Source organism: Mchenga conophoros, linkage group LG7, assembly GCF_057382185.1.
Source record: "Mchenga conophoros isolate Kocher_MC1m ecotype Shallow Benthic linkage group LG7, M_conophoros_male_GT1.1, whole genome shotgun sequence".
Lineage (NCBI taxonomy): Eukaryota > Metazoa > Chordata > Actinopteri > Cichliformes > Cichlidae > Mchenga > Mchenga conophoros.
The window spans coordinates 23,760,796-23,774,141 of record NC_140532.1 but is presented as its reverse complement, the minus strand read 5'-3'; the positions used below and the strand labels follow the sequence as shown (position 1 = coordinate 23,774,141).

At 37.9% G+C, this 13,346-nt stretch overlaps 1 protein-coding gene across 3 annotated transcripts; it reads left to right on the top strand.

Annotated features, from left to right (window-relative positions):
* The first annotated feature begins 7,067 nt into the window (after nt 1-7,067).
* LOC146570151 (uncharacterized) lies at nt 7,068-12,500 on the top strand. Of its 3 annotated transcripts, XM_085281143.1 has the most exons (5): nt 7,068-7,144; nt 9,365-9,416; nt 10,864-11,019; nt 11,253-11,348; nt 11,481-12,500. In XM_085281143.1, the coding sequence occupies exons 3-5, from the start codon at nt 10,948-10,950 to the stop codon at nt 11,718-11,720; spliced, it is 408 nt and encodes a 135-aa protein (XP_085137269.1). In that variant the 5' UTR covers nt 7,068-7,144; nt 9,365-9,416; nt 10,864-10,947; the 3' UTR covers nt 11,721-12,500. The 3 variants fall into 3 exon arrangements, with proteins under 3 accessions (XP_085137269.1, XP_085137268.1, XP_085137270.1); XM_085281142.1 differs by lacking the exon at nt 7,068-7,144 and having other exon boundaries at nt 8,848-9,703; XM_085281144.1 differs by lacking the exon at nt 7,068-7,144 and having other exon boundaries at nt 9,317-9,416.
* Nucleotides 12,501-13,346: the final 846 nt, after the last annotated feature.

The following is a 13,346-nucleotide window of genomic DNA, read 5'->3' as shown; positions in this document are numbered from 1 at the left end:
AGTGACCCCAAGGATCACATCAAGACTATGTCAGTTAAAAACTATGTAAGTTTAGCTCAAAAGTGTCCCCATATGTGTGTGTGTATATATAGATATATATATAACCACTTCTATAAATCATATTATAGAAGGGGTTTATGCTCCCCACATTCATTTCTTATGTTTCTAAATGTATTGCTTATTTTTTCACTTTTCTTCATGTTTCATTTATGCAAAAAACACAAGGATGCAAACTATATGAAATATTTTTTAAAAAACAGATATTTTTTAAATATAAAGGTTATATTGTTGTTGTTTAAATTCATTAATAATGATTAGAAAGTAAAATTTACTGTGTAAACCTTGTCACATAAAATTATAAAAGCTATTTATAAAAAATTTGACATGCTGCGTTTTATCAAATAAGACCCAAAAACCTGTGTGAAGGACTTGTTAGCGTCTTGATGAACCACACCTACTTTATTGTATTACCTCCATCCTAATCTATTTTCCACACAAATTTCAAAACAGTATTAGACTCCAGTATTAGAGTTTTGTAGAAGTATATGAACACATTTAATCCAAACATAAATGAATAAAATAAATTATTAAAAGTTACAATAAAATTTCCAGATCTTCCGAGTCTTTGGCATTAAATGATGAGGCCACGCAGATAATAAGGCCATTTCCTCCAAGTGAAGTCTGAAAACACTGTATTCTGTGGAACATGACGTGCCAGTGTAGTAGATCTTGTTATTCATCCTTGCTCCTAATTATGTTGCAGAATCTTACACATTACACTGACTTCCTGTTTGTATTTTTCTCACCTATCTTCAGGCTGTATCTTATCTTAGACTGTCCCAGAGGACTGGCCAATCAGCAGCTTGACTCATCAAACGTGCATCTCGAAAGAGGGTGCCCACGCTAGGAACTGATTCCCACAGTATGAAAATCCCATTCCCAATACATTGCTGAGAACCTCTACATGTAAAGCAAGTGGGTGAGTATGCTTCATGAAAATTCAGCAGCCGCCTCCAAGCAAGATATAAGCGCAACAAGATAGAAATCCAGCTCTGTAATATACATTTTATATACATTCATTGAGCTTTTGTGAAAGCAATCAAACATGGGTGCTGGTCATGTCTCCTATTTATACTTTTCTATAATGGACTGGCAAATAAGTCACATTTGGAGTACCCATTAGAGTTCGCACTGGTTAACTGAAGTTAACTGGTTAACTGCCTGCAGAAAAAAGTAGTTGAAGCAAGAGCACTAAACACATTATTTATTTAGTTATCACTATTATTGTTCTATTTATTTATCTATAAATTTATTTGATTGTTGCTTTTGGTGGATGAACAAATACAAAAATGAATGTTGGCCTATAAGAACCATACCAAATTCTGAAAGTGCATTATTCTACCAACTTGTTCTGCACAGAACCAATGAGATAGCTAAAAGCACAACACACACAAGTAATTGTGTAATTTCAGGTAGTTGCAAAAACAAACTAAGCTCTGAATCAATTTCCTTTACTTTGAGTAAACTCTGAATTTTCCAAAATGCAAGGTTCCGGGAATGTGAAGTGGCAAACAAATCCACAACATGCCCCAGGCCCTGCCTGTGCCACAGAAGGTGATAGCTTTGTCTAAAGAAGTCTCTGTTCTTAATCTCACTAAGGCTAAAGAGTGTCTGGTGTCTGTTAAGAACCACACTGTCTATAGGGGTGAAATGGGAGGTCTTGTTTTGACACCATGGGATAGTTTGCTTTGTTCTTACTTATCTCTCCCTTTTGTAGCTAACCCCTACGTGCTGTTTCCCTGTGATGTCTGGGTGTAAGATACCAGACTATGAAAACACGACCTGCTCATCTCAGAGAGCAGCAGAGCTCCTCTTCTGATTGGGAATTTATCTATACTTATATAATAAATCCTTATTAGAAATCTATGGGACAAAAACAGATATCAGATACAAACTACAGTGACTTACGGTCAGTACTGAATTTTCTTTTTCTTTGCATATCAATATCATGAATTAGCATGTTCAAGCGATGTTGCTCCACAAATGTACAAAAAAGCTAAAATAATGGATTAGCAAGTAATTTTTGGTTCTTAAGCACTTCTTTTGCTTGCTTTGGCACTGTGTTGTATTAAGATTCCTGTCAGGAGTTCTTTCTAGGACCACTTGCAGAAAGCTATTAATCTGTTTAATGATATACAAATCCCATTACGATATTGTCCTCCTTCGATTTCACGACCTGTGTCACACAGTTTATGTATTGTTTCAATATTGAAACTGTCAAAGCCTTGCATGTACTCATAACAATCCATATCAGTTACCTTATCTTATGAGCATTCACCCCCTCTACTCACTCCCCATTTACACTACCTGGGTGTATTGTTTCCTGGAGAGCCCATGTGATTTGCTGTGCTGAGCTTAAGATTGTATTTCAGCCTGAGGCGCTAGAGTGGCCGTACATCTTGGGAGAGTGAGAATTAGCTCCACGGGGGGAGGCCAAACAAGTAACTGCCGACCAGTTCAAGTTCTAATCCTATTGAATGGCAGTAAGAGGTGAGAAACTCTACCGCACATAAAAAGACAGAGGCCTCATTTTACACACTCTGCTCAAAGATCTCAGCCTCCCACAGCCTGTCTACAATGGGAATTAATGGATTTGTGGCTTTCCACAGCAATGTTTGGCCTAAACACCTTAAGATTTGCATGAGAGCTTTTCATCAAGAAGCTGGAGTGCACGACTTGGTGCCCAATATAGCTTAACTGTACTGAGCAAAGGATTAACTAAACTTGTATAACGGTGTTTGACTTCCTTTGCCTGGCCTGACTCACAACGAGCCCACAACTAAGAGTGTGTTCCAACTCATCGTCACAATCTAACTGAGCTGTGTTTTCTGTATTTCTTGCTGCACAAAACGAAAGGGAAACATATCTGCATACAGATCGGTTTTTGCTTTCAAAATTAAATTAATCTGACGCTTATCTCCAGACGCCGTGCATCCAGGAAATGGTGGAGTTACAGCTGCAAAACAATTAAAACTAATTATGAGACTAACAAGAGCTTCAGGAATATTTCAAAAAGATTACATTTTGAATTTCTTCATCGAGACATTTGGACTAACAGTTTGCTAACAAGTTGGAGAAATCTAGCCAGTGTTAAAACTATGACAAAAGATGTCATATTGTTTATGTGCGACACTTCTAAGACTTTTACTTTAATTAATATTATAATTTAAATGCTGCTACAACTGTTACAACTGTAACTAATTTTAACTTCTGTAATAATATGGGGCGATCGTAGCTCAAGAGTTGGCACTTCGTCAAGTAATCGGCAACAATGGAGCTTGCCATCACCAGGGTGTGGATGGGTGGATGACTGAAAGTAGTGTAAAGCACTTTGGGGTCCATTGAGACTAAGTAAAGCGCTATACAAATACAGACCATTTACATTTACCATTATTGAAACTGTCTGTCAATCTTATCCAATCGAGGCCCAGAAAAAGTGAAAACAACAACAAATGAAGCAAAAATCTTTTTCAATTGTAACTTATGAAGGTTGAACTTTAAATAAACCTTTAAAATGAATATAATGTCTGCCAAAAAAGAAAAGTTAGAAAAACAGAAGACTGACAACTAGAAGTCATTAAAGACGTATGCTGTAAAATCTTTGGATAAAAAGAAGAGTTCCGAGAAATCATTAAAGCCCCAAATGACCGTGACATTTAAGTAAACTTCTGACCACAACTGTAACTTTTAAAATTGCTTCTGTGAGCGGGGTTCTCCACTGTGATGACTCTGTTGATTGTGCTACTCAAGGATATAAAAGCTCGATGCAGTGTGTCTTCATAACGCACGACTGGCACGCTAAAATGGTATCCAGGAGCTTATTATTTCCAGCTTATTAGCAACCTGAGAAAGCGCGTGTAGTTCTTGTACGAGTAAATTGATACTAAGTGGTGAGATTAACCCAGTGTTATACTGACAAATTAGTTTTGGCTTTGTCTTTTATTCCATTCCATCCTCTACAAATGATAGAGTCTGAAAGGCAGAAAATATAATGAGTGAATGTGAGAAATGGGTGTTCTCTATGAAGAACACTGAAAACCTTTTGTACTTTAAGATAAAAACATGTGTTGCACATCAGTGAGGAATTAGCCTGAACAGTTCACAGGTGTACAGGTCCGGACGTATTCAAAGTTTCTGATTTGCCTTTAGGTGGTTAGACAAGTTTTTTTTATTACCGATGCCAGCCAAGAGAAAACTGCTGTTAGGAGAAGTGAAAAGAAAAACAAATCTCTTCAAAATTCACCTCAAATAACTGAAATGTGGTTTATAAACTTTGCCAGTGTTCAGTCTTTGCCAAGACCTCATACAGTGCTGTGAAAAAAAAACTATTTCCCCCTATCTGATTTCTTATTTCTTGCATATTTGTCACTTTTACATGTTTCAAATAATCAAAAAAAAGTAATAATTGAATACAATGACAAAAATGATAACCCAATTTATTATTGTTAGTTACTATAAAATGCATAAAATTCTATTTTTTTTTAAATGATTTAATGTATTGAGGACAAGCCTACTTGGCCCTTAGTTGTAACACCTTTGGCAGCAAGAACTGCAATCACCCATTTGTGACAACTGTCAGTGAGTCTTTCACGTAGGTTTGGAGGAATTTTCACCTGCTCTGCTTTGGCCGACTCAGAATCATTTCAAATCAACCACATTGGAGCTAAAGCTTCTCAACTGGATTTCAGACTATGTTTTGACTAGGCCACTCCAATGCCAGGTACTGGTGTGTTTCAGATCCATAACGCCAGTGGGATGGGGCTTCAGGGCATGCATTGGTGGCCAAACATCAGTTGCAGCAAGTTATCCAGATCCTGAAACAGGAAAGCAGCCCTACTCCATAACACCACATCTATGCTTGACTCTCAGTGTGATATTCTTTTTATGAAATGCTGTTTTAGTTTTACACCAGATGTTCATCTATTCATTCTTTCTTTAGCTTGAGCCTATCACAGCTGCCATACGCAGAGAGGTCTGGCACACCCTGAACAGCTCGTCAGTCTGTTACACACTGAAAAAAGTGATATTGGCTCCTTTTAGTAGGGGTGCAACGATATTCGTATCGATATTGAACCGTTCGATACAGTGCTTTCGGTTCGGTACGCATATGTATGAACAATACAAAATTTGTAATTTATTTTATCAACTTTCCTTCTGACGATGCTGTCTGTGTTGAGCGCTCAGTGAATCTGCGTTCGACTACTCCGCCTAGGGTCGACAGTGCAGCCTAGGCGGAGTAGTCGAACGCAGATTCACTGAGCGCTCAACACAGACAGCATCGTCAGAAGGAAGAGTGCAGGGCAAGCTAGCGAGACAGAAGTTAAGCTCTCCTTACAACATGGACCTCCCCCACCCTCATTCAGATCTGGCGTTTGGAATTATTTTGGTTTTCATGTGATGTATGACCCTGAAGGTAAGCAGTCATGGACTAAAGTAAAACAGTATGTTGGATGTGCCATGCAATGCTCAATTACATGGGTGGGAGCTAGTGTGTTAGCGCAGTTAGCTCGTTAACGTGTTGGCCGTCTAGCCCCATGCACGGGGCGATCAGCGGTAGCTCGTTAACGGAGATTTGCCGTGTTGTGGCGTTAAGGTCATTTCAACGAGATTAACCTGAAAGCACTAGTGGGAACACAACGAATATGACTGCACATTTACGCCGACATCATCCTAGTGCAAAGACAAGTGGAAGCAGACAAAAACAAGCAAGCATGCTACTAACTTTAGCCGAGTCATTTAGACAGCTGTTTAATATGCTGCTGAGAATATAGCCCAGAAGAAGCGGATAGTATAGCTTTTATTTTGGAAAGAGACATTTCTCTGTAATAAACTCTCTTTTCCAAAGATGAGTGATTCCTCAATCAGATACAGGGCTCGCAATATCGCTAGCCCGACGTCCCAGGGCTAGCGATTTTTTCAGTCGGGCTACCAAAATCTATCTCTGCCCTGCCCGTCGGGCTATTGTAGGAAGGAAAAATATATGTCAGTGCTTTTGCATTCTTTCGGAAATGTAGCTGGGTAATTATGTCATTGGCATCGGTGAGCCACTGTCAATATGTGACATATTGAAATCGCGTTTGAATTTGCGCTTGTTTTTTTGCTTTCACTTTGCAATCACCCGAACTGTGTATAGAGAGCGACAGCACTGATCTGTGAGTGATGATAATTTGCGCACCAATTCCTCTGACATCGTCTTATTAATCGTTAGCTTACTATGCAAACATGACAAGTGAAATCTCCCGCAGCTTAAACATGTGAGAGGTTGATCGCGCAGAGAATCGCTGAGCTTATGTGAGTACAAGCAGCAGGATTTATATTTGACTATGATGACCTGGATGATTGAGAACCTTCACAGACAGATATATATTTTAGTTCTGCTGAGCCAAATAAGACAGGTCAGGGTGAAGAAGTGACAGCCAAAGAAAAGCTTACCACAAAATGGAGAAGTTATGACAAATCAGACTATAAGGCAAAAAGAAAGTGCAGCTTTATGGTTTCATGGACAAAAGAATTTCTGTGGCTGCAATATGACGAGCTATATAACCAGGGGTGCACATAAGTGGTCCGCAGGTGCGCATTCGCTGTCAAAATAAAAAACACGCACAAGGGTTAGGGTTAAATTTAAAAACTGTACTTTTGAGTTAAAATATATATTTATAATTTTAATAAATGCCAAATTAAAAAGGCATGAACATTTTTTTTGTATCGAAAAAATATCGAACCGTGACACCAAAGTATCGAACCGAACCGAACCGTGAATTTTGTGTATCGTTGCACCCCTACCTTTTAGATATAGCATATTATATTTTGGTATATCTTTTCAATTCAAATGAGTAATTCCTGTCTACATATATAATTCGAGTAACTCCAGAATACATTCCCTGCGTTATAATCCAATTAATTTTAGTTAATTAAATGTAGCTCAAAATGCTTAAGTATGTTATTCATAGCATCCTGCTGGGCCATTTTGCGCATGCGTTAGGACAGGCCACCATTTTGCGGGCGGACTGAAAAAGCGGACGCTGTGTGCTGCAAGCGGGCTCAAGTTAATCACACAACTTCGTGTAAAGGTGGTCTAGCTTCGGTAAGTAAACCTTTTACGGTCGTTTTTGTTTTATTTTTTTACCTCAGTCAAAGCATGTTGACTCTTTAAGATGTGTGCACATGGAGAAAGAAGTCTAAGTAGTTGTACACCTCTGAACTTTGTCGTGATTTGACTTAAGCTAGCTATGTGCTCTATTAGCTACTGCTCTATTAAAAGAGTAATTGTATTGATGCGTTAAAATGTCATATGTTTTTAGCTTAGTTCTGGTGGCACACTTTGTACTAACAAATTATGGAACGAGGCAATTTCTCTGTAGTTAGCTGTAAAGTTCACTGTACAGTCGCCTGCAGTTTTAAATTGAGAAATCGTCCCTCCCGCCACAACATTGGCATTAAGGAATAGTCGGGCGGGGGAGGGGGCTTCTGAACGCACCTGCACAGTCAGGGGTGCAGTAGGAAATAAATAAGTAGGATTGGCGTTGCACAACGTCTTTTGTGCAGAAACAAATAATGGTTGTAAACTGTGGAGGAGAATAACTCAGTGGTTGGCAAAAATGTGAGACTGAGAGTGATGTTTGTCAGGACTGAAATTAACTCAGAAAAGAATTTGCTTCACGTGATAGAGCTGTTGAGTGCGAGACCTGTCAGCGGCCTGGTTTAGCATTTGAAGCCTCGCTACGTGCTTCCAAACCGCTGCATTTAATCTCAGAGAAAACTAACACAGAGAAGTAAAGCAAGTGTGTAAGTTCATCTCTTTATGTTTGCATAGTATTTCCATGTTGAGCTTAACAACCGATGTATGGAGCCACAGCTGGACTGGCTGTCGGAGTTTTGTATTGAGGGGGAAAGGAAGCAATTTGTTTCGTACTTCAGCTAGAATGAAAAAAGACACAAAGCTGGAGTTATTCGGTGTCTTCATGCTGAGCTAAAACTTCTTCTCTCATTCTCCCCCCTCCCTCTCCTGTTGCTACTTCAATCATGAAACTGATCAATTATCAGGTGATCAGCTTTTCTGTCGCTAGTCTCTCTCATTTGTTATTCACCCAGTTTGCGCTAGAAAGAGGAAAACGGCAGATAAACAACAGCAGCACGTTTAAGCTTGATAAGCTGTTGCTAGAATTTTTTTTAATATTACTTCTAGTATCCGCTTATGTTTTCTGAAGGCAAAGCTGTAATAGCTGCTGGTCATGATATCGGTTTGGTTATGTGGAAACGTGAAGGTGAAACCAGGAGAAGTTTTTACTGAATCATTAGAGCTGAACAGGTGATGGAGAAACAGGTTTACATTTTAGGTGACATGAATGAGTTGAAGGGAAGTTATGAACTGTTTCTGAGAGACAAATAACACCAGGATCCTTTTCTATGTAGCTGACATCTGGTAACTGTGCAGGGGCGGATCTAGCAAAGTTTTGCCAGGGGGCAGGTAGGGCATTAACAGGGAAAGGGAGACACAAAGACATAATTTTCTTTCTTATTCTCATTTAAAATGTCTAGCTTTTAATAAATAATTATTCTAAATCTTAACACCAAAGTGGTGATCTGGTTAAATAGAGATCCATTATTGTATGTAGTAAATATTAAGTCTAATATATACCCTAGTAATAGTAGTACATATAGCACTTTTTCCTTTGGGAAGGTACCATCTGGGCCGTCTGCAACTGTATTGAAGAAAAATGTTGAATCTAATTATTATTGAAAAATAATTGATTTCTGTGCATTAAAGTAGATTACGTCAATTAAGCATTATCAGGCAGAGGGTGCGGGCTGGTTTCCTAATATTTTTGCTGGGAGTTGGCAGTCCTATTAGTTAGGTTGTTTAATATTTCTATGTACTGTTTAGAATACCTGAATAAGGAGGATGGTGTAAGTTTTTTAGGTTGATCAGTAATGCTGAAGTATAAAATATTTTGGGTGCAGTGTATTTTTTGCATACAGGTATAACAGAATAGCTTTAATGTTTTGTTTTTAAAACTGAGTATGAACTTATACAAAATGCAGCAAAATATTTATAAAAACAGTTTTATTTATTATAAAATACACTATATCGGATTCATATCGGCATCGGCAGATAATCAAATTTATGATATCGGTATCGGACATAAAAAAGTGGTATCGTGCCATCTGTAGTTTGCACAGAGGCACAAGTAAGATTTGTTTTGTTACAAGGGAGTATCATGAAGTAATGCACTAATGGCTTGGAAACGGTAATTGTTTGTCTTTCTAAAGTTTATTTTTTTTATTTGTCTTCCTTTTCTGGCAGATTTTCTTCCCCTTATGTGTTACTGTTTATTCAAGAAGATGGTGTTATTTTGGTAAGTACATGCAAATTCCTTACATATTTATCACGACAGTATTTGTCACGGTCCGCTGTGGCAGACCGTGTGGAGGACTCGGGTGCAGACACAGGCATGGACACGAAACTGAGTTCGAACGAAAAGCGAGCCTTTATTGTGGCTGATGACAAGGAGTGCAAACAAGGCAGAAGCGCAGTGACAAAACTAAACTATAACTAAACTGGGAAAGTGATACCAGGATAAACTATGAAGACACAGGAAACCATAACTATGAATACAAAAGACTGGCTGTGACAACATGGAGGGTGGGAACACAGACGACACGACACAGACTGTATGAAACACAGACTAAATACACATGAGGGATAATCAGGGGAAGTGGCCACACATGGGAGCACAGCTGACACACATGAACCTAACGACAGGACAGGAGAAGTGAAACTAAATACACAGACATTGAATACAGACTTTCAAAGTAAAACAGGAAACATGGAGATTAGACATGACATGAACTAAACATAACCACGCAGACATGACGCATGAACCAGGGAGACTTAGTACAAGGGGAGATGACATAAACAGTTAAGGAACAAGACTAAACTGCAATCTAGAAATTAACTAGGTGAACTAAGCTAGGCACAAATGAATACAAAAGATGCATAAAACTCAAACACTGGGTCGCTCGACCCAGGACCATGACAGTATTGCAGGGACAAGTTTATCTATCTCATCTTAAGGGTTCTTGTGATTATTAATATTGATATTAATTAATATCAATTAATATATATGATTAAATTTCTTTTATTCAGGACAAAAGGAAAAAAAAAACTTGCGAAAGTGAAATGAAAAACAGGAATTTAGTTCTTGTGAGTTAAGAGGATGCAGAGCATAGGGTTAGATGGAGGTGGATCATTCACTGTGGTGATCCCTGTAGGAAACAGCCAAGAGAAAGAGGATCAGATTGCAAAAAAAATGTGGTTTGTGTGCATACATGAGTCTTTACGGACTTTACAGGACTTCTGAAGTACAAGTACTCTGAAGTTTGCAGAGCAATTTCAGAGATGTTTGGGGCTTACATGGCAAGCATGTTTTTAGTTGCACCTCTAAATTTTCTCTGCTCTCTGTTGCTGACGGCAGAGTTCTGCCCCGCTGACCTCACAGGTGAGACACTCCCACCAGTGGACAAAGAGCACAGGAAAATGTGTTGCCAACCACCTGAAACAGACAAATATCTGCTTTTTACAACCCTTTAAACCCGTTAAATGGACTGATGCCATTCATTTCTTCTTTGATTAACAGTAGTAACATCCTTCATGCACTGTATACTAACCCATATGCTAATCATGCTTTATGTAGTAATGGCAATTGGATTGTAGCATTTAATGAAGAAATAACAAAATAATCATACCAATGATTAAGCACCAGTCTTCTTTTTTTCTGTGTGTGTGGTGTGTGTGTGATACAGGTAAATGCTGAATTCCAGTGTATTACAACACTTCAACTGGAGACGACCTTCGCGGCACAGTTAGACAGAATTACACCTCGGCTGATGGCAGTTTTCCAGAAGAAGGGTGGTGTTTCTGGGCAGAAACTTGCCCACCACTTGCAGATCATGCAAGAGGTAAATCTGAATATTGCAAATTCTATTAGGATTTCTTTTGTCTTAAGTGGCAGGTCACTGGTGAGTCAAATAAGCCATTTTAGGTGACCAGCCAAGCAATCTAAATTTTGAAATTTCATATATAAATTTTATTTACTATATTTGAACTGACATATGATAAAACTTACTTATTGCGAATGTCAGACATTGTTCTTTTTTCCAAATTGGTTTAATCAGCAACTCTCTTTAAACAGGCTGAAAGTGATGTTAAAGTGAAAAGGGAAGCAGTTCTCAGGGCACTTTGCCTCTACCTTGGTGAAGAGGACGGAAGCCTTATTCGGGAGTACTTGGTAAGTCATTTAAGTCATTGTAAGCAAGTCACACACACACACACACTTTTTAGATAGACACACAAACGACTAGATTGGAATTTAATTGTAGAGTTAATTATTTTTTCTTTTACCTTTTTATTAAATGTTTAGGACATTGAAGGAGATGATATCCAGAGAGACCTGAAGAAGCACACCATGGGCATTTATGTCATCAACAAGGAGGATGGACAAAATGGACATTATGATGACATTGGAATATTTGTTAAAGGGGAGATAGTCATGGACAACATTGGATCTCTGGCCCAAGCTTGTGCATTGATGCTTGGAGTAATCTATGCACTAAACCTAGCCTTCCCCAAGGAATTGAAGGACTATTATGAATCCATTTAGAAAGTGTTGATGGGATTGGATGGTGAAAAGCTCTCCCCCAAAGTCCTTGGGCTGAAGAACAAAATTGCTACTGGATAGGAAGATTTCTAAAACCACACATCAAGAGAATGCTGTTATATAAATTACCAATGACTGGTGCTCTTGTGAATAGGAGGGAAGGACTAGAATGGAAAGACAGTGGTTAATAAGCAGTAAGGAAAACACAAGTTTAGTTTTAAGTCTAATTACCTTATTAAAATGCAATTTCTAAATGTGGATCGCAGAACACAAAGTCTGAAACTGGTTAGTTTGTGGATGCATCAGTTTCTAATTGTGATACTTTATACTGCTGGCAGTGTTTTATTCTTTTATGTAAGCAGTTTTTTCTTTTTTAGAGGAAGAGAAACATTGGTTAACATTTCTCTTGTCTGTTGTTTCTGTTTTGTTTGAATAGAGCTTTTTAAAGCTACTAGTTCATAGGCAAAAGTTTTGTAATTTGTATTATACAAATTGCAGCAATTTCCCCTAGAGATGTGGATTCTTATTCTGTTTGCAACAAATTTTGCATTAATAAATGATGTGAAAGAATTTTGTAGTTTTCATTATTGACGTTTTTAAAAACTACAAATCAGGGTAAGCAATTTTTTTTTCTTTTTTTTTTTTTAAGTAAACTTAACTTAATTGAAATAGAGAGAAATTAACAATTTGATTTGAATATAAGTTTGGGACATAAGTGTAAAGGAAACAAATTATTCTGGTACACTTAACACGACCTTAGTTGGAATTACTAATAATATTTGACTAAGTTGTATCCACAACAGTTAAGTTAAAGTAGCTTAAAAAATATATGTTGGTTTTACTCGCTTAAATTAAATTCAGTGTACTTAAAAAATATTTCTGGATTCAAACAAATTTATTTCGTGCAACCACTTGTCATAAAAAAATTGAGTAAATTGAACAAAACATTTTTTTCAGTGCAGGGCTAACTCAGAGAGACATAACCATTCAACTGATATTCACATCTATGGACAATTTACTTAACCCTAAAAACTGTTTGTCTTTGGACTGTGGGAGGAAGCCAAAGTACCTGGAGACAGCCCACATTAGAAAGGCCCCAGCCTCGATTTGAACCCAAGACCGTCTTGCTGTGAGGCAATAATGCTAATCACCAGATACACCAGATGCATGGGGCAGATATTTATGAGATGTAATGTGAGCCAAACAGCCAAACATCTCAAAATATTCAACTTTTGTCTTGTCAGTCCACAGAATATTTCCCCAAAAGTCCTAGGGATCATCGTTTTCTGCCAATTTTAAGACAAGTCTGTGTTTTTTATGGCCAGCAGTGGTTTTCACCTTGGAACTCTCCCATGGATGCCATTTTTGCCCAGTCTCTTTACTGTCGTTGAATCATGAACACTGACCTAAACTGAGGCATTAAGGTCTCAGACATTGTTCTGGGTTCTTTTATGACCTCCTGGATGAGTCAACAATGTGCTCTTAGAGCGATTTTGGTAGACTGGCCACTCCTTTCCATTTGTGGATAATGGTTTCTACAAATTGTCATTTATCACAGTTAATTAATGATTTAACAAATTAATGAGTGATGTCTTTATTTAAAAACTCCAATTTGTATTTATTTCTAAT

What these genes read in the sequence shown, in the direction of transcription:
- LOC146570151 (XM_085281143.1), top strand. Translation starts at nt 10,948, where the DNA reads ATGGCAGTTTTCCAGAAGAAGGGTGGTGTTTCTGGGCAGAAACTTGCC. An exon ending in ACTTGCAGATCATGCAAGAG is followed by an intron (nt 11,020 to 11,252) that starts GTAAATCTGAAT and finishes CTCTTTAAACAG; the next exon opens with GCTGAAAGTGATGTTAAAGT. An exon ending in GCCTTATTCGGGAGTACTTG is followed by an intron (nt 11,349 to 11,480) that starts GTAAGTCATTTA and finishes TTAAATGTTTAG; the next exon opens with GACATTGAAGGAGATGATAT.